The following is a 22,434-nucleotide window of genomic DNA, read 5'->3' as shown; positions in this document are numbered from 1 at the left end:
AAATAGATAATTTAAAGGTTTCTATTTACTTCTTGATATACAGAATGTTATGCTTCAATATGAAAAGTTTTTGTATCATGTTGAAGATCCATCGAAATGAACAAACCTCTAGATGCCTCGAATGATGTGGATATGAATGTTTTATTATTTTTTGCCCTTTTGCTCCCCCTCCCCCCAAAAAATGATACAAAACACGTATAATGGTTTATATTTTTTTTTTCTTAATAATCTCTCAATCTAATCTATTCGCATAGCAACCAGATCGCTTCTCGGCCTTTTGGCTAAGATCATCTGTAGATATCCTGACTGACATGACATTACCTTCATGTGAGTTTCATTAGCAATTATTGCATAAGGGCAGATTGTTTATTGGTAGTACGTTATCAGCATTCAGCGGCTGTGCTTGTGGGTGTGTGTGTGTGTGTGTCTGTGTCTGTCTGTCTGTCTGTCTATGTAGGTGTGTGTGCGTGTATGCACCGACTTTTGCCACTTGACTTTTGTGCAAACCACTGACAAGCCACCACTCCACTTGCTCTAAACAAACTGATCAGCACTGATATCATTATTTTTAAAAGCTACAGTAGGTGCATAACGAAAACACTGGATATTCTAATCGTTTGTACTTTGCGCTGATGCAACAGGATAATCTTTCCCTGCCTCCGAAAAGACAGTTTCGACACTTGTACTAACATAATACCAGCTTACACCACTGTGTCGTGGAGAGAGGACCTGCAAGAATGATGGCTTCTTCGAACTGTCTTGTCCTGCTTGTTGCCTGCTTGGTAGCAGTAGCAAGCGCAACTCCACTTGATGATTACGTTAATGCGCCCGACGATCATTACATCTTTACACTCCTCAACAAATATGTCATTCCAAACGAATATACGGCCTATGTCATCAACATGACTTCACAGAAGTGGCTTACATGTAAGTTGCATATTTTGTATAGGGTTTCAAAGCATTATCTTTAATCATCTTTGAGTGTGTTTAGGTTTTACCCCATATACTCCGTTGATTTGTGTTTGAACACATATTTGTGTGTGTGTGTGTGTGTGTGTGTGTGTGCAATGGTTACGATAATAATTTGTGGCGTTAATAGCAAGAAAGTGTAGTGAGTCAGAACATTATTTGTTGAAACATTCATTGTAATTTGATTTGCATGCTACGAAAAAAAAATGTTCACTATATCATTGAAAGATTACAAAGTATCTTTGCTACGCAGATAATGACTCTGACAGTGCCATTTGGTGGCATTACCTGACGATCACGATTCCTGATCGGTTGATCAGTACTGAGCATGCCTTCTTATTCATCACCGGTGGATCCCAACATAGCAGGTGCGTCAAAATAACTATCAGTATGCAGAGTTATACTATGCGTTTGTAATTTCGCATTATACATACATATATCGTTTTATGGGGATTTGATTGTATTATTTTTCTCTTCAGAGACACGGGTATTAATATGGAATCTAATTTATATACGTTCAGTTTCTGTTTCAACGCGCATATCAACGGGCATGAACAAGAAGAAGGCATGCCACTACATTGAAGCTGATGTGGCAGACAACACATCTGCAGCGGTGGAATTTACTCTGGCCAGGCCAGTGTATCGACTAATACTGTTAGCCTGGACATGCATATATTTTTTTTTCATATTTGTGTTTGTGTATACTGTAAAACCTGAAATATTCGCGGCATGAATTTTTCGCGAATTGGTGCCGATGGCCTTTTTTGTGGCATGAAATTTTCGCGAACTGCCACCAGCATCCAATGCATGTAGTGTAGACAAGAACTTTCGCGTGCATCTTAATTTCGCGAATCTTGGCGCTCGCGAAATTCGCGAAATTAGAATGCACACGAACATCCCTCGTTTTACAGTATATCTGTACCCGTTTGTGTGTGTGTGTGTGTGTGTTTGTATGTTTAACGTGACAACAAACTCACATCCGTTACTTCACACACATGGAAATAATCACAAACAGAATAGAAGCATAATAATATATTGCACAAACAAACAAACAGACAAACTACTTTTCAATATCTGTAGGTCAGGAATATGAAGTCCAGAATTCATGCATTGATTAATAAAGATTTGGTTTTTACTTCTTTAGCATTTCATCTCATAAAGAAAAAACAAGCAAGCATCGATAAATGTATCTACATCGTAAAGTGTGTTCGTGTACTTGATTGCATGATTCATTACTTTCTATGAAGGTACATTAGCTAATGAAATTCCTAACCTTTGTAAACAGTGTCCAATGTCCCTGGCACAGAAAAAAAAAATCCCAAATAATTGCTTCTGTGCTTCTCTTTTGCAACGGATATTTATACTGACCTTAATAATTTTCCCAGCCCACCTGACCCAAGATCGGACAACGAAGTACGACGAACGTCAAATATCGCTCTTGGTGCTGGGATGTAAGTTATTGCATAAAGTTTGTTTGTATTATTTCGTTGATAATGAACTTTTGACTTTAACTTTATGCATATAAATATATTTTGAAACAACTTTTTATACCGTATATACTATACAACAGACGACAGTGAATGTAAGTAGTGAAGGGCACAAAGTGGCGACATTCGTCATGCGATATTTCTTAGGCATGCGATATTTCTTAGGCATTTTTTGTTAACAACTAGCATTGATATTCTAATAAGCTCTAAACAATCGATCTGTATGCATCAATCTGAAATAACAGTCACTTCTATCCAACATGGTATTGAAGACTGTCATTGTAATTTAGTAAAAGTAATTTCCGAAGTAGTCCATGGGCCAAGACCCGAAAAATGGGTTATTGGTACCACCTGAGGTGGCAAAACCTTTTTTGTGTCATTTTGTTTGTCGGACATAGATACGCTTATTAAGCTATGATAGCATTTACAAATGAGTAGCTTTAGTCATAATAAATGATTTTTTTTTTTACCAATTTGGTCTCGTTTTTATATCCCTATACTTCTGAATCGAAACTAACCGCTATACAAATACGAGCACTGCCTTCTGTATATCAACAGGTGTTCTGTTGTAAACGCGGTGCGCTTAGTCCTTATTCAAGGCAGCGAAGAGAATATCCAAAGGGTTATGATGTCCACAGCTGTCACGCGGTGCGCTTAGTCTTTATTTAGAACAATGTACCGTTATCATATCTAAAGTTCCTAATAAAACGGATTATCTATACTATATTTTTATACCACCCTCTCAACAAATACATCAGTTTTAAGCAAAAATCACTCTGTTCATTTACAACATTATTAATTATAATGTATTGTAGTGTAAAGGTACATTGTTTTTGCATAATCTTTCATTGTTGGATGGAAATAAAGCGACATTGGCATGGTATTAGCGTTTTCACCGTGGCGTTTTCACCGGAAAATTATAGATAATTAAAAAATACGGTAAAATTCACGAGGAATTGCTTCGTTGTTGTTCTTGTTTTTAGATGAAGGGATATACACTGTATTATAAGCTTTGGATATTCCCTTCGTCGTCTTGAATACTAGACTAAGCGCTGTGGACATCATACCCCTTGGATATTCCCTTCGCTGCCTTGAATAAAGACTAAGCGCACCGCGTTTACAACAGAACACCTCTGAACATAGAAGACAGAAGACAGTGCTCTTCTTTGTATAGCGGTTGGTCTCGATTCAGAAGTACAGGGATATAACAACGAGACGAAATTGGTTTAAAATTCATTTATTATGACTAAGCTATTCATTTGGAAATGCTATCATAGCTTGATAAGCATATCTATGCCAGACAAACAAAATGACACCTAAAAGGTATTGCCACCTCAGATGGTACCAATATCTGGCCTGGCCCATGGACAAAAGTTCGTATATGTTTATACTTTTAACACACGTTCTTTTGTCAGATTTTGTCTTTGTAGATATTTTCCTAATTACAGCATAAGTTGTCGATTCACCGGACCAAAACCAGCTATAGATTCAATGCATCGTATTTGCTGTGAGCCAAATACAACTGTACGTTCAGACATATTGAAATAATGCGACGAATCACATGTTGCAACTGTGTGTTCTTTTCTTTAAACATTTCTCATTTCAGCGTTGGTGCTACATTACGGCAAGTTCCAAACCAACCGATTGTTTTCACGGTAAGTTTACGGATATAGGATTTTGAGGTCACTTTGATAACGGGAAACTCTGGATATTCTAGAGGATGATAATGACTATAATGTTGTGTATTATTCTTGTTATTTGCTTCATACATCATTTATAACATCCATGAAAAAGTCCATCTTTGTGCTGACAATGTATTTCTAACATTATCCAGCTACTATAGATTTGTCATTGATAGAACTTATTAACAAAATACGCTTCTTAAGACGGTAGGAATATATCTACATCAGCATAAACACGACCGCATAATGTGTGTGAAGAATCGTATTATTTATTTGTGTGCATGTGTGTGTGTGTGTGTGTGTGTGTGGTATTAGTGTGATATTATTTCAGCGAGTATTTCATGATGATGCTGGTTAGGAATTTCCAATTACACATAAGCAGTAAAAAAAAAAAAATCCTTTGTAGCAATGTGCACACAAGTTAAATACGAACTGGCTTTATAACGCAACTCATATGGCAACTGTTTAGCTAATGAGATGCAGATTTCATTATAGGAGATGTAGCATTTTACTTCCCTGCGCTTGAGTGATACAAAATATTCCCTAGAAATATGTGAATGTATGCATAACACTTATCTTCACTTCCCTTTGTGCTAGACCGATCCCAAGCAAATGAAAAGAACAGAAGATGCAATCATTGCTTTCACCTGGCGCCATTTTATAGAGAATGGGACGGACCAGCCGAACTGGTTGCTCAGGTTACCCATGACGAAGGTAAACATTGACGAATCTCAACTTGTCACTAAAGTTTTGACGTTGAGTAGCTAATTTGTTTCATATCTAACTCCTAACTAAAGAGGCATCGCTGATAGCATAACTTTTATAAAATAGTAACATTAATTAGTTTCTCCCTCATTGTTTCGCGGAGCGAAGCGGTTTTGATTCTGGTTAGGAAAATTTGCGTCATTGGTAATTTGAAGACACCATAGACGACATGCGCAGTGAGTGAAAGTTGTCATTTGTCACGTTTCGCGCAGTTTCTAATTGTGCCATTCAGTTAGTTAGCAGCTGACCGTTCCAACGTGAAGACTGGTCGCGTCATGGGATGCGAATGCTGACTCGTCCGTTTCTGCAGAAGACTCATGCAAGTCAAGTTTAGTCCCGCTACAGGAGTAAGTAAATACCGGAAAATGTGAAATGAACATTAAAAACTGAAAGAAAGCAAATAAGTGTATGCTTGAGCGAACTTATGAACTCATTTGAACTCAGTTACAGTGTTGAATTTGTTGCATGCGTACTGGTGAGTTGCAACGTGGTACGTACATGGTTATACAGGTATTACACGTGAACAGTAGTGCATGTTCATGTAATGCACGTTCATGTCAAGGCATGTAATGCCGGGAATTTATGAACTATGTGTAATGTCATTTCATCAACCTGATGTGGTGGTTGTGTGAAGATACAGTTGTGACAGAAATTGACATTAAGACAGATTTAGAGAGTTATATAAATGTCGATAATGGTTTAAAGAGACAAAGCTGTTGGTGAATAGAGTTGATAGTGGGAAAAGGTCACCACACGTTAATAGGTTCTTTGTGTATGATTTATCGACATGCATCAGTGTGGGTGTTTGTATTGCAAGACAAATTGCAAGGTAATTATAGAACTGTGTTAAATGACAGCAGTTCGTACAGTGTTTGTAGCGCCTAAAGTGGAATCTCAAGTGTAAGAATCTACTCAGTGGTGTACTGTAAGGTTTAATTTGCATTTCTTGAGTAGAATCCATGGTATGGAGGTAACAATGTTGAGTGTACAATAGTGCTAAGCGAATACAGAAATGCAGGTTGTAGATTTGTTTTAAGGTGTTACATTGAGTATATTCAGCATCATTTACCGGGCTCAAAGTGAGATTATGAGTGTCTACAGTACAATCAGAGTGTAGATGCAAGTGATGTTTGACAGAAGAATAAGTACAGGTAGTTTGACTTATGCATTATGTAAGTTCTGTTTCATATCCATATGAATTGTGACTGCAAGTGTATGAAGCAAAGCCACTGAGAGTTAAAGGGGTGATAACACATGTTGTATTTGTACAAAATTACATGTTTGTGCAGAAGTACAAATTAGACAGGATATGCACAATACGGCTAAGTACAGTGCAAGAGTGCCAAATAAAGTGCTCAGATTAATCTGCATGTGTACACAGTAAATGAGCACAATGAGTCAGTGTATTACATATTATACAAAGCTGTTCTTTCAATAAGACAGAAAGGATCTGTAATTTTGGCATATAAGTGTAGTAGCAAACTCCCACATACAGCAAGCATACATTTAGCATACAAGTGTATAGTAGCAAACTCCAAGCATTCAATGTGCATGTTCAATTGATACTCCCTGTGTAACAGGAACATGACGATTTATTGGTCACTTCAATGTGTGACAGAGATATAAATCCAGGTGTTGTGTATAATACAATATACATGTGTACTATGAAGGTAATAAGATACACAGACAACAAGAGAAGTCTTTGAGTCTATATGCATGTTAGGCAATGCAAGGATTTAATCATATACAAGTGTATAATGTACAAGACGTGCATGAATAATGTACATGTGATTTAGAAGTCCAAGTTCAGTGTGCAAGGCATGCATGAGTATTACATGTGATTCACATGTCCAAGTTATTGCATGTATTAGCAACAAGGTGCTAATATTTGTTTGTTTACGGTTTTGATCTATTCACAGATCGAATAAACAAGCTTCACGGCTTAACTATCTCAATCCACGGCTGGGCTAAACTCGGGTTCCATTCTTCAACTATTCACTCATTGATTATCTTCGTAATTCATTTCCTCATTTAATTTTTCTATTTACAACCTTTTAAAAAGCGATTATAATTGCTACACAAAATATTTATTAGATTGACTAACGTGGGGCGTCTGACTTAACTGAATAAAAAATATGGAATTCGCGGCATATAAAAATTTTTGAAATGTTAATAGTATCGTCTTGTCATGTACTTTTGTCGTTTATTTCATAGGCAGCTGTTCGAGCGATGGATACTATCACAACCTTTGTGGCGCAACAGTGTTCGGGACAAAATGTATCAAAATTCATCGTCGCCGGGGAATCAAAGGTGTCTTTGCTTTAAACATCTTCTGACAAAATACTAATTCTTCTGCCTATTACACTACAAAATCAGCCTACCGAAGCCTTAAAGATGGTCATAATTATATCAATCGAGTATAAAATCATTTTCCGCGTATGCAATGTTGTGGAAGGCTTTACCTTATCGTGATTGTTTTGTGTAAAACACGTAAGTGATTACAGGCAAGCAATACACGCCTCTCTCTCTCTATAAAACGAAGGAAAAAAAAATAACCAGACCAAAAACCGCGGTTTCTTAAAAATATGTCATAACTATTATTCTTCCTACATTTGCTATTTGATTTTTTTTTTTACTGTGGTTCGTTGCTAATATCTCAAGTGGACATGGAGTGATTTCAACTTATGAATGACTTGTTACCCTCACAGCTGCACAGCATTCATCAAAACCATTTAAAGACTTTCAATAACTATTCTGTTTTTTTTTTTTTTTTTGAGGGAGGTGGGATGGGTTAACACAACATGTCTCCTCAAGGAAAGTGTATATTAACACGACTGCACATGCATAAAGGTATATTTATACACATACTGTATAATTTAGTATTCTTGTTGTTCAAACCGCCTAACTTGACTATCCCACCCTATTCTTATCAACAACAAGTGTTGGGCGGATGTGATAATTCATCTTTTTTTTTTTAATATAACCCTTAAAGGCATGCTGTAACTCTTTATATGCCAAGCTAGAACGCCCGACTCAGTGGACGGCGTGCCAACTTCGCATATTCTGCTCATACGTATAAACCCGCCCAACATGATCGATAAATCGCCAAATACCACAGGGCGTTATTTGCGGTTCCGTTCCGGTCTCATGTAGCTTGCATTTTTTTTTTTTTTTTTTTTTGGAGAGGGGGGGGGGGTGATCTACCATCAGGGGTGTTCCTTATTGAATTTGCAAGTAAATTCCAGGTTTTTGTCACTGTTTGTGTGTAAAAGTAATGCCTCTATAATGATGTAGCTGCTGGTCATTAAAAAAAAAAACAATGGTAAATTTGTCATGCAGTTAGCATCAAAGCAAAGATGGACTTTTTAATCTATAAATTCGCTCATGACATGTTCATTGTAACAAAAAATCGATAAAAGTTACATAGAATTGAAAAAAAAAATGTTTTCATAAAGCATTACAACGTTGCTCTCTTTGTATAATATGTTACACGGGGTTTACACCAAAACACATAACGAGCTAATCTACCATTAAACCTTCAGTTACAACATGTGCAAGTGCGTATTTGCATGTGCACTGGGGGCTGGGAAGGGACAGAAATGCTTGGGGCAAGACATAATAGCTTTCCGTACGTTTATCAAACCCGGTAAACTTTAAGAACTAATTCTACCTTTTTTCGCAATCGCAGAGGGGCTGGACCACCTGGACGACGGGTGCCGTGGACAAGAGGGTCGTGGCTATTGCGCCTATAGTCCTTGACCTTCTCAACATGGTTAAGGTAGCATTTGATATAGTGTCTGATAAAATGATACAACAAAATATTTCAGTTTTCATAAATATACGACTTATAGGGAAAACGTGATTACCAACAAGACGAAACAAAGCCCTTGTGCTATTAAACCAGCAATGCATTATGAACATGGTTTTGTTTATCTCTGAACAGTGAATTTTAGCCACGTATCAGATAATTACTTCATGTCAAGAGCATGTCTTCCTTTTTTTGTAACTTGTTTGCTATAAAAAATAGAGTGACAATTTCTATTACAATATCCTCCACAGAAATAACACGACATTCTTCTACGAACAGTTGATTGCAGAAACCGTTCCTGTCGACAAAGTGCATCAAGCTATAAGAAAAAAGTACTTTATGTATCGTATCGGAAAGACAAATCGATTCTTATTTCATGGGTCAATTCAGAGAAAAGGGACATTCGTGTAAACTGATAATCAACACTATCTGAATGCACGTGGTAACGCTCTGCAATATGTTTATACGTTCCTTCAGAACATGCATCACCATTATCGCTCACTCGGAGGCTGGACATTCGAGTTTAACGATTACTACGAGGAAAACATCACACTGTACATGGACGTGCCGCAGATCTTTGAAATGGCCAGCATAGTAGATCCATACGGTATTGCAGAACATCACTTTCACTTCTTGCAACAAGCAAACATGAAATCTGATGGAAGTAAACATCAGACTTACAATAAGGGCTCTGTATTGAATAGTTCAATTGATTTTAGAGAAAAAATATTTGCACAGTTTAAATACTTCTGTTCTAAAGCTTGCTGCTATGATGTATTCTGTTTCACATGTAGATATATTTCAAAAAAAAAATATCATTGGTCTCTTTATTGATTTGCCATGCATCACGAAAGATAGGTGGAATGAGCTGTTGTGGCCAATCTTTAGTTACTGTTGTTGTCGTTTCTGAAAAACCAATTCTTCTTCTAGTAACTTCTCTCCAAAGTTTTGGATTATAAAATGACTAGAAAATCGTGATTTTTTTTCTTTTCTTTTTTTTTAAATACTTTATTGCATCGAGTAATATATCGATTGCCCCTATACTTCAAAATAAACAAAATCAGAGCAAAACAAATAAAGAAAACAAAAAACACAGTAAATAATCTCTGAATGCTCTTCATTTTGATCTCCAAAATCTTTTGATGATATACTGCTGCTGTTTTGAAAGTTTTCAATGCTAAAAATTTGTTTATACAGTGAAGCAAATTTAGGCATAATCTGACCAAAACCGGATTTTTTTTTCTTTTTTTTTCGTTAAATAGAAATTTTGCTAAACAAACAATAAACCATAATGAGGACATGTGGATGTACATGTATTTCTACTTCGTTGAAACGAATATTTCATTATTTGCACGGTACGAAGTTATGGTCAGCAAAATAATTATTGTTACCAAAGAAAAATGCAACGTCTTCCCATTGTCATTGCTGTTGTTTCGTCTACACCTCAGCTTACAGGGATCGTTTGACGATGCCAAAGCTTATCATAACAGCTGGCTCTGACGAGTTCTTTCTCCCAGATGACTCCTATTATTATTTCGATGACCTACCTGGCCCAAAGTATCTCAGGTGAGAATCCCGACTCTAAGTTCATTCATGCAGTTTGATAAAACATGCAGTCATGGAAAACCGTGTTTTCTTTGTGTGTGTGTGTGTGTGTGTGTGTGTGTGCGTGTGTGTGTGTGTGTGTGTGTGTGTGTGTGTGTGTTTTGAGGGGGTTACTGTTTGTTTGTTTGTTTGTTTGTTTTTTGAGGGGTGGGGGACTGCAATTATAAAACCACTGAAAATCCCACTAAAGCCAATTTCAATAGTGAAGTAGGACACGGCAGTAAATATGTTATAATTATACATGTCTGATATGTTATTTGTTTTCCACATTTTTGTTTTGTAAATTTGCCGATTGAGCAAAATTCTCCGAAATGATAGAGCTTGGGATAATCATACATCAAATTAATAACCCTGATGTAACGATATCTATGTCTGTAAATATAAAGAACGATATTTTCCTTTCTCTAAAACCTTTTACACGTTTCAAATTATGCTTTACGAAGTTATTCTTCAACATATTTCAACTTCTACCCCTTTCAGCGTACTATTGCTCATTTCCTCTCGGTATTTATAATCAAATAACTTTTCAATTGTATCTTTATTCTGACGATACCAAACACTACGTCAAAACTAGCATCACGCCAAACGACGAGCATGAGTTACGATTTCACGACGTGGAGCTCACCAATCAACTCACCAGCTTTATTTTGACTGTCGTTGAGGTATGATTTTTTTTTTAATGGCAAAGAGGAAATGAGCAAAGTTTGAATAATCAGTGCGCTTGTTATTCTTTTCTATCTGCGGAATATTGTTTAAGTAATTAATTTCTCACTTCGTGGACCCTCCATTGTGAATGATAATAATCTACCCAACTTTGACTTCACAATATATTTTCTTTTCCAAATATCCGGCTTCTGACTGATATTAGCGAGGCATGTTACATAATAAATACTATGCTCATCGGTTTGAAGCTAAGAGACAATGTTTGATAAAATGAATTTATAAACGCAAAGTAAGTGGTCGGTATGCTCAATAATGTGTAATGCATATGCAAATCAATTTATTATATGTCACTTTAGTTTTGTTGTTGTTATTGTTGACGTAGCCGACGGGTTGGATTCCCCCGAACATCACTTGGAAAAGATATGAGGTACTGTAACTCATAATGTTATATTTTCAATGACGCAAGTAATTTGAATGTTCACCAAAATGACGCAATGACGCAACGTCTTGCTGTACTGCAGTCCACAGAAGAAATAAAACAATAATGTGCCCAGTGGCCCTGTGGGTGCCAAAGTTTGCGTTACTACTTACAAATAAAACAATAAACACAAACTCTTAAGTGCAAAAGGCTGAAGGGATCTTACAATTGAAATGTTGAAAGTTGAAAGTCTTTATTGATCATCTGTAAAATGAGCTAATAACGGGTGTTCAATTTAGACTTAGTCTGATAATCCCTTCATTTTTGCTGCTCGGGGTGGTTAAGATCCTGTTTTTGTTCCATTCATCGCTCAGCTAACAAGGTTTGATAAAAATTAAGGGCTTGAATTGAATAGACCTCTTTTCCCAGTTCACACTAAACAGAATGTGTGTTTTCTCTCCAATATTAAAACAAGTTAGGGGAATCTACTTGAATCGGATGGTACATCATTTTTAAACAAAAATTCTGGTCTTTCAGAATCTACTCTAATCTTATGTCTTATGTCTGGCGACTGTTGGTTGGTTTTGTGATGCAGGATCACATTATAAACCTGCTTCACAAGCCCAACCAAAAGTCGTCGGATTTTCTAGCTGAGGGTTAATTAGAAACAAACAAACAACTGATTCGTAGCTCTGAAAATGATGTACAACTCAATTCAAATGGACTCTCCTAAGCTATCTAAATATTGAAAAGACACTACTCACTCTGAAATAGTGTGAACTGGGAAAAGAGGCTCTGAACAATTCTGAAGTACAGTGTCTATTCAAGCGCTTATTTTTACCAAGCCGTGTTACCTGTGCGATGAATAGAAACGAAAACGGATGGAAACCATCTGAGCAACAACCATGAAGGGGTTATCAAATAAAATGAAATTAAGATTATTCTATTGCACATTCTGTCCATGATTGATGCTAACTCTCATAGCAGTAGCATTATTCTTTAAAAAGTTATTGGACTTGAAAGTGAAGAGTATGGAAAGAATATTCAAGAAATGAAAAGGGGCCTCTTAACGTCAAAGCTAATCACACCACTCTCTCTCTCTCTCAAAAGAAAAAAAAAAGATAAATCAGCTGAATACACACCTTCCCGTTCATTTTATGATCTCAACCTTAGGAATATTGTTAAAGAAGAATAGTTCTTTCTGAACTCAGAACTCAATATTGACTTGTTTGAGCCGTTTTTACTATTTGTGAGTCCTCATGTAAAACCAAGGGTTACGACTTTGTGTTGTTTTTGTGACGCACGGTCACATTGACAAGTATGCTAGGCCGGATAATATCAAATCTGCGATGCAACATTGCCATAGATAATGACATCATGAGCTGTATACAGACATGAATCCAATGATGGCATTCATAATATGGCACTCATCAGAAATTCATATTAATCGTTTTCTCCCATGACACACTACGCCGAGATATTTTTTTTTTTCTAATTACAAAGACACTTTCATGTAAAATATCTTTTAATCGGTGATCTATACGTCTCTTGAGCAATGTCAGAAACATTTGGAAATTCACTTATTTCGCAACGTTTTGAGAATGATGATTTCAATTACAAAGCCAATGAAGAGTAATAACTTAAAGAAATATTGAAATGAATATGAAAACATTGAATATATAAATATGTATATAAGTATATGTGACCCTGCATCACAAAACATACAGAAAGTTGCCATGCATGACATTTTAGTTATGAGCATATTCTGAAAGAGCAGACTTTAAGTTTTAAAATGATGTATAACATAAATCAAATGGACTCTCCTAACCTATCTAAATATTGGAAAGAAAGCACACACTCAGGAAAAGTGTGAGTTGAGAAAAGAGGCTGTGAAGTACAGTGTCTATTCAAGAGCTAAATCTTTACCAAGCCTTGCTGGCTGTGCGATGAATGGGACAAAAACAAAAAACCCAGGATGTTAACCACCGGAGTAACAACAATGAAGGGATTGTCAGATTAAACTGAAATTAAGCATGCCTTATTAACACATTCTGTCAATAATTAATGCCAATTTTCAAAGTAGCATCATTCTTTCAAAAGTTATAAGAGTTGAAAGTGAAGAGTGTGTACAAGGTATTTAAGAAATGAAATGAAAGGGGACTCTAAAGACACACCTAATCACACTATTCTACCAAAAAAATGATCGAGATAAACTGCTAAAAAACACACTTTCCTGCCCGTTTTATAATCCCAAATTTTAGCATAATGTAGAATAAGACTAGCTCTTTCAAAAAACACGAATGAGTCAAGATCGGCTAGGTTGACCCATGTCACCTATTTTCAATTCTCACACAAAATCAGTGTGTGCGACTTTTTGTTCGTTTTGTGGGGCACGGTCACATATATCTAATCATATAATAACAATAATGATAGTGATGATGATAATGACATCACTCTCATAATCAAGAAGTGTTGGTAATCAGGAGCCAAATACCGTTTCTTTATCTTTTCTACTTTTGAAGGGTTAGAGAACTTAATTTAACATGTGGGTATTTCAAACGTCCACCGATGGTTAGATATGCACCTATGGCCTACTTCATTGTTATTGTTGCATGTTTGCCTGCGTCTTGATGATTTATTATTTTTCCTTCATTCACAGAACAGTACCCACGGTATCATAGAAATGAATTCAGACCCTTTACCGGCAAAAGTAGAAGTCTTCCGAACTCTCACTAACAGAGGACCTAGGTAAACAACAGAGGACCTAGTTAATGCTTATTTCACGTGACAGATTGTAAAATTCCCTGTCTTTGTGTAGTGTCGACATGAATTGATTATATAGAGATACAGGCATATATTTTATACAGTGACTACAACATGTTTAAAACCCTTGACATTATCCTCCGGACAAGTAGACGTCATCTTTTCGTTTCTCACTTAACAAAAACAATTTGAATTTGTCCAAAGGAGATTTTAAGAGAAAAAAGCGACTTGACGGCAAACACGGAGGGCTTGATGGAGAAGGGGAAAATCACTCCAACTAATAGTACTAACAATACCAAAACCAGTCAAAAGCCTGTTATATTGAATATGTTTTAATGTTAACCTGCGGCCCTTATTCTAGGAACACTGTAAATTTGGGTGACATGAATTCTTCTATCGGAATATTTTACTGATGTTACGTTGGGTTTGAAGATGCTAAACATTTCAATGTTCTTAAAAATGAAAAGTATTCAGATTGAAAACGCTGTTACCACTAACCCATGATCCCCCAAAACAACAATAACAGTAATAAAAATTGAATAGAAGTTGAAGAGACCGCCAAATCTGTCCCTTCCTTTTCTTTTCTTTTTTTCTCCAGACGTGATTTTCGATGGGCTGCCGCCAAAGTACCTGGAACTACAGACCCCAAGTTACAAGTCATTCTGTACAAAAGATTTCCCGTCAGAAATCCGGTAAGGTATCATTAACTTCGACAGAGTTAACTATTTATTTCTTTGTATCTGTGTCACTGGCATATTTCGTTGTAGAAATAAAGACCTTGCAACATTTGGACCTTTAGCTCTAGTGATTGTCTCTACAATGCGAAAAAAAAAAATAACTTGTGTTGGATTGCAGTAGTGATAATAATTAATTATTGCGGGTTTTTTTCTTTTGATAAGATAATTACGTCCCGTTGAAATATTGGTTGTACTATCAGTGACGTAAGTGTGGAATGCTGCAATATAACAAAAAAGTAATATATATATAAATGTAATTTATAACTGGGATACTTATGATATTTGTTACATGTATAGACTATGTCGCTGAAAAAGGATCAACCCATTTATAATAGCAGTGACACTCAGCTTTTATATTTTTTCTGCAATCCATTGGACCTTGACCTAGTTTTTAAACACACGCAAATGTGACTTATTAGTGGAATTTCAATAGTTAATTTGCAATGATGTACATTTTTAGATGGTCAATAGGCGTTGTAGTTGAATAAAATTATTCAGGTTGACACGTGAAAGTTTTGGAAAATCTAAACTGTCAAAGTGATGAGCAATCAAAAAACAAAACAAAACATAAGACTACAGTGTATATCTCTGGTTTTAGTCTGCTCATAAATTTCCCATGGAAACTGGCGCTAAAATACTAGTCTGATGGAATAATTAACCCGTTCCTTCCGCGATTCTCCGAGAACCTTCCGCGCCCGCAAACGAGATTCTTTTTGCCCGTCGGTCACTGCGGTATTCGCCCGTGCGAAATCAGTCAAGCGAACCGATCACTCGCTCCGATACTAGCGCACCAAGGGAGAAGGACAGCATTACCGGCGCATGCGCAGTTCATTCTGTACATGGACGCCGACCTGTGCAGGTCGGCACGCTCGCGTCGGTCGCTTGGTGTAGTATTTCTCGGACCTTGTTTTGCGTGCGACACGACTCGACGGCTCAGTCGTTCTGTAGCACATTTCCAAGCGCAGAGTTCTTTTGTTCCTATCCGTCCTCTCTTCCAGTCCGGTGGAAAATAACTCCACATCATTTCCACTATGTCCCCGCAAATTGCAACACTTTTGTAGGGAAGTGTCAAATACGTTTACACTGTGAATACAGACATTATACATCACAAAATAAAGAATGCATGGTTACACTGCATAAGAACATAAGAAATGACTTACCAGTTACCAGTTACGTTTAACGATCTTTCTTGTCTAAAGACTATAATCATTGTATTGATTTTCTATGAAAATTCAATAAGAAATACACAATGAAAGTCACTTTACCCTTGATTTGGCACGATTAGTTTTTGGTTAAGCCAAATGAAGTTCATATCGGATTTCTTTCTTCTCGCCTCCTCCCCCTTTTCTGTTTTTTTTTTTTGTGTGTGTGTGTGTGTGTGTTGTTGCTGTTACTGTGTGTGTGTGTGTGTGTGTGTGTGTGTGTGTTGGATCAAAATGCTCAAGCAGAATAAATCAATAAAAACATTTTAAAAATGATTAAAAAGTGTCATAGCTTATGGTATTTGCCGGATTCATTTTTTTTTTCTGCGTGAAGTTCTGAAAGTATGTTTGTTTTGATTTATTTACTATCGCCAAGCAAGCATCATTCACGCAAATAATAACCTTTCTTGTTATTACGCAAAACTCTAAAGGAGTTCATGGACCGACATGTTGCTTTTTGTGAAAGTTCATACTGTATACTGACAATGTTTATTTAGCGGGATACAATTGTGATTCTCGTATCTTTGATGAATTGTGCTATGCCTAAGACGGACAACAGAAAAGCACGCAAATTTCCATGTAACACAAACACACACGAACACAAATATAAATCCCTTTCATTTTCAGTAAGCTGCGAAACAGTATAAGTTTATATCTACACTATATATTTTTAAAGACATTGAGGATGAAAGTGTCTCGAGGACAGCTCCGTATCAACGCATACACAGGGAATTGCATTTTTTCTCTTTTTTTCTTTTTTTTTGTAGGGGGGAGGGGCGACTCCTATAGTGTGTCATTGTTTTTTTCTGTATCTATCCCTGCGTATTACCTTCAAACAACATGTTCTATGTTTTATTCGGTTTTACAGTGTTTAGCATCTTCATTTCCATCTTTTATTGATTCTCGCTTATCTTCTTTTTTTATGTAGTGGACTTCTTTTTCCTTTTTCTTTTTCTACCTCTCGGCTTCTTCTTCAATATCCCTCTCCTGAGTCATTATGTGTCCATATTTCTTCTTTGTCTACGTCTAGACAAGTAAAACTATATCAAAAATATAACGTACATAAATATGATGGTCATAATACTTGACACACATACACACACAAACACACACACACACACACACACACACACATGTATGTATTATATATATATATATATATATATATATATGTGACTGTGCACCTCAAAACGAACATAAAGTCGCACACACTGATTTTGCGTGAGGAATGAAAATAAGTGAAATGGGTCAACCTAGCCGAACTTGACTTTTTCATATTTTCTGAAAGAGCGGGTCTTCTTTTACATTATGCTAAAATTTGGTATCATAAAACAGGCAGGAAAGTGTGTTTTTTTAGCAGTTTATCTCGGACATTTTTGGCAGAATAGTGTGATTAGGTGTGTCTTTAGAATCCCTTTTTAATTTCTGAAAAACCTTGTCCACACTCTTCACTTTTAACTCTAATAACTTTTGAAAGGATAGTGCTACTGCTTTGAAAGTTGGCATTAATTATGGACAGAATGTGTTAATGAGACATGCGTAATTTCAGTTTAATGTGATAATCCCTTCATTGTTGTTACTCTGGTGGTTTACTTCCTGTTTTTTGTCCCATTCATCGCACAGCCAGCACGGTTTGGTAAAGATTAAGCGCTTGAATAGACACTGTACTTCAGAGCGCCTCTTTTCTCAGTTCACACTTTTCCTGACTTTGTGCTTTCTTTCCAATATTTAGATAGGTTAGGAGAGTCCATTTTATTTGAGTTATACATCATTTTAAAGCTTAAAGTCTGCTCTTTCAGAATATGGTCTTAACTAAAAATTCATGTCTGGCGACTTTTTGTTTGTTTTGAGGTGCAGGGTCACATATATAACGAATAATAAACCGGTAATGCAATATTTCGCCAATAAAGAGTTTATTGAGCAACTCATATTTTCGGTGGCTTCCATCCACCTTCTTCAGGAGTCTCGACGCGGAATGTCAATGCCAAAACATAAATCGAACATGAAGTGCGTACCCTGTACAATGATGTTGCCATGTAGACGCAATGTAGTCAAGGCAACCCATATAATTATTCTGCCATTCCTACTTACACATCTTCGCGTCATGATGCTTGTTGCTATAAGCTCAAGGACTGGGTAAAGTCAGAGAAGGAACGGATGATATAAGTATCGAACAAAATTTATTTAGATGAAGAATGATATACTCATGTCATTGCGTTTGTAGAATAACAAAGAAAAGGCTGTTTGTTCTAATATCCCATTTCTAGATTCAGTATCGTGGGAATATTTTTATGACGATAGCTTGCGTTTATAAAGTCATAATTCATACGCTTTTCACAGTACTTGCGGATTACGAGATTGCTTGTTTTATTGTTTTCTATGCATGGAATTGCAAACTTGTTTTCCTTTTTCTCAGCGAGATTAGCAATAGTCTCACTGTAAAAATCGTATTTTCCATAACCCCATCGCCCATTTCAGATTTACATGACAGTATTTACATTTACGTTCTGCTTAGTCATAATCATAACATGCATAAAAATTACAGGACTGCCTGCGTTTGTAAATTCATTTTGAATACAGCTTGGTTGACTACTTTATGTGAGAAACTGATTTTCAGCAAGATCGCATATAAATGAATAATGAAAATAGGATTGAGGAGAGGAGACGTTAGCTATAAGGAAAAATCGTAATGTTCCATAACAACAAGAGGTGCCAACTTCACAGGATGGTTTCAAGAACATTTACCACTTTTTTTTTCAGTAAAAAATGCGTGTTTTTTTTTTCCAAAAACGTTATGCCCCCATTTCTTTCTTTTTATACTGGTCTGAAACAAGACAAACAAACAACTTGCTAAATACACTTGCGGAGCTCTCGGATCCGCGTCCACTGCAAAAGTTATTTTGAACATGAGACGATATAGTCAGAAAGATCTCGAATCTTATCAACTCCAATTTCAGGCCTCGATTGTCTCCACCTATAAGCATACGATATTATTTCATTTTTTTTTTCTTTGGACATTACGGTTATAGTTACATGTATGCCAAGACTCTGAATGAAAGTCGAATCTACGAAATATATTTTTGAACTACGCGTCGTTTACTCCGGCATCGAGATTCCTCCCTGCCAGTTTCCATATCTAACTGGTCAATAAATTACCAATGCAGTCAAATCATCAAAGGGATTATCGTTATTTTGTGTTATTAGAAATGTTGTTTTCTTTATCAGCAACAATGTCGGGCAGCATAGCCTTTCTTGCGATGGGCAACCATGCATTTTCCTCATAAACGCCTATATATAGAACGCAAGTATGTAGACATGCTGTATAAAATGAACAAATCGTTGCGTGCATGTTGGGTATTGTTTGAGTTTCGGCCACTTTCTTTTGCCAAAAACATAAAAAGCACCGTCTTTCTTTCTTTTTTGTCTCTTCATTTGAGAAAGCTACAACCTGATAACAAAGAACAGGCAGGACAAAATCCTTCACAAGCAGAAGTCAATTTTATGCGACAAAACAATTAGGCGCGTGTGCGATTAGAGCACAAAAGAGACGCTCTTGAATGCTGAGTAGACAAGGTACAGTGTATAGATTTTCAATGAAAGAACATGACTTTGATGTTCTAATCGTCTAGAGAATTTGTAAAACCCATTCTTCTGGGTTTAATTGTGAGAGTCTCAGCATCAATGTCTCTGCACAAATGAACCGCTGTGGACTGTCAATGAATGAGTGTGACATTGACGTAACGTTATAGGTGGTCTTGTGAAAGTGTTCATTGATTCTTCTAGAGATTAGGTTGACGAAAGAAGTTGCTAAATTCTCAAAATTTACCAACATTCAGAATGAAAAAGGAAAAGAAAAGAGACGACAGCTATAAGGAGGAAAGGTTACATCATGGTAACATTATGTTGTCCTTTTATACTTTTCTCCGTGTTCCTATATTATGCTTTTCGATAAACCCCGCTTTCAGAACTATTACACCCAAAAGGAGGAATGCGATAAAATATTTATATGAATGGCTGATCTGGAAATGACGGAGAAGGAGAAAAGAAGAAGAAACAATGCAGAAGTATAGAAGTATAATACAAAAAAGAAGGGGGCAGCGGAGGAAGAATAGGAAATGACAAATGAAAGTATCGTGTATGAAAACAGGTCAGAAAGGACAAATTATATTTCATATATTTTCAAACCTCTGTAATCAGTTCTATGCATTATTTATACAAGAAGGCGACATGTTGCATGATTCAATCTCGTATAGCTGGTATGACTTTGAAAGATAGAAGTTGAAGAAGAAGAAGAAGAAGAAGAAGAAGAAGAAATAGAAGAAGAAACAGTCGAGTAGAACTAATAAGTCCTCATCACTAGATAAGTTTACAGATATCCTATCAAACTCGTTGTCTGAATCGGAATCCAAGACGGCTTCTCTTGCGTCTTCTACGCTGAAAAGCGCACGAGCATTTCTCCCTGAACGAGGCATCTTGGATTGTTGTGAAGCAACGACGGTATTTGTATGTAAGCCGTACGATGAACCTTGACCCGTTACGGTTACGTTCGGCTTTAGTCCCCTGCAAGTCAGGGCTAGAATCAGCTGCTGAGGCAAGCGCTTCGAACAGAATCCTGCCGTAAACTCTCCTGTGAGATGTGGACGTGGGCGATCAACACATGGGCGGGCACACACATGTACATGTCAAAGGGGATCCGTGTCAAACCATCGCGCGCTATCGATCTATGCAAAGTATCGATCGGATGTGAGCTCTCTAAGAGAGCGTGCGATGCGCTCGCAAAATCTTCCTTTGTACACATTATGAGCATACCCTAATGAGGGTACCGGATCAGCGAAATCTCATTTCTAGCGATCGGAGCCTCGTAATGCTCCATTGGTCTTCATACGAGTTTCATAACAAGGCAAGTCCAAAACAAGGTTGGAAAAGGTAAATTACCAAATAACAGACGCAATTTTGCTACATGAAAAGAACAGATGTTGAAAGTACATACTTTAATCTCGTCATTACGGTTGTTTTTCTGATTAATACAACGCAAATAAACATGCATTTAGGCCACGAATGCAGACACTCTTGCCTCCATTTTGGGAACCTGGTAAACCAGGTTCCCGTATATCAGCTGCCGCCACGGGAACCTGGTAAACCAGGTTCCCGTAGTGAACGGGTTAAGTGAGTATTGTTTCCATAATGAGTTTGTATGTTAATGACTAAATGATTAGGAATCGCAATTGCTAACACAATTTGATTTCGGGTATCTTTAACATAAATTTTCATCTCATGACTTGTGTAATTATTAGGTTCCTGGGAAATATATTGCCGAGTTTTTGACCCCTCAGATTGGCTGGCAGTGCTTTTTCATTCGGGTAAGAAACTTTGTGAGAAAATCTTTAAGCCTTTCGGTGCATTATTTAATTTTTTTTTTTTTTTGGCGTATTCTCTTGCGATGTATGTCAACTGCCGTATGTAGTTGTTGTACATGATAATACTGCAAGTTAAAGACGTGGTAAATGAATATATTGATTAAATGTTGGGGTTGAAAGTCCTGCCCTGTAATTTCTTGCTTGTGTTTGCCTTCCTCGCTTCTCATATTAATTTCTGTCATAACATTACAGTTTTATCTGTTGAATTATTCATCTTTCTCTTTATTATAGTCTTATTGCTTATCATTACTTAGTGCCAAACCACCAGCAACCTTCAATGGGAACGTTAGTGCTTATGTTTGTTTGTTGTTATTTTTTTTTACTTTATACCCAGGCATACTACAACACACCGAGGAAAACTACTATAACGTTTACGACAGAAGCTAACATTACACCCGAGGACAAGTTTCCCGTACCAGACTGCCATGGAGTCGAATGCAAAGGGACTCTTGTGTAGTTATCGAAAGTGATGAAATCTAATTTTCTCATTTCATTTTTAATGTTGTTGCTGTAATGTTTCCAAAATAGTGTATTGTAATACGTATCAAAGAGTACCTCGTAATGTCTTCTGCAACATCTTTGTATGAAATTTGATATTTTTTTTTTATCTCTAAATCTTTCTCTTGGATATAGTCGTTGTGACAGATGTTATTTCATCAAGTAACTTTAGTCAAATTGGTTCCTTGACGGACAAGAGTGGACGAGTTTTAGACGAAGGGTAAAGTGGTACTAAAAATTAACATATATATTCAGAATAAGACACAACCAGTTTCTCCTGCCGACAACCCCAAACCAAGAGATAGAACATGTTCACTTGTGTAACACCTTACGAAGTCAAGAACCCATGACACGTGACAGTGCATCACAAACCATCAAAAAGTCGCACCACTTGATTTTACGTGAGGACTCAAAAAGGTC

The 22,434-nt window shown here is 36.7% G+C and overlaps 1 protein-coding gene across 1 annotated transcript; it reads left to right on the top strand.

The window, feature by feature from the left end:
* Positions 1–740: 740 nt before the first annotated feature.
* Positions 741–21,973, top strand: LOC139718782 (autocrine proliferation repressor protein A-like). The gene is made up of 15 exons (XM_071630247.1): positions 741–927; positions 1,223–1,337; positions 2,355–2,420; positions 4,063–4,111; positions 4,736–4,852; positions 7,118–7,213; positions 8,592–8,681; positions 9,189–9,318; positions 10,160–10,277; positions 10,891–10,978; positions 11,362–11,406; positions 14,057–14,145; positions 14,759–14,852; positions 21,394–21,459; positions 21,851–21,973. Exons 1-15 carry the CDS (start codon positions 741–743, stop codon positions 21,971–21,973), a joined length of 1,473 nt encoding a protein of 490 aa, XP_071486348.1.
* Positions 21,974–22,434: the final 461 nt, after the last annotated feature.

The sequence above is a fragment of the Diadema antillarum genome, unplaced genomic scaffold, assembly GCF_040938485.1.
Source record: "Diadema antillarum isolate AM-2024a unplaced genomic scaffold, OU_Dant_1.0 scf00000099, whole genome shotgun sequence".
Lineage (NCBI taxonomy): Eukaryota > Metazoa > Echinodermata > Echinoidea > Diadematoida > Diadematidae > Diadema > Diadema antillarum.
This window is presented reverse-complemented; position numbering and strand designations above follow the sequence as displayed.

Bases quoted from the DNA above. Each gene is read 5' to 3' on its own strand.
- LOC139718782 (XM_071630247.1), top strand. From the start codon at position 741: ATGGCTTCTTCGAACTGTCTTGTCCTGCTTGTTGCCTGCTTGGTAGCA. The intron at 9,319-10,159 runs GTATTGCAGAAC...TCTACACCTCAG, and splicing joins CAGCATAGTAGATCCATACG to CTTACAGGGATCGTTTGACG. The intron at 14,853-21,393 runs GTAAGGTATCAT...TGTAATTATTAG, and splicing joins GATTTCCCGTCAGAAATCCG to GTTCCTGGGAAATATATTGC.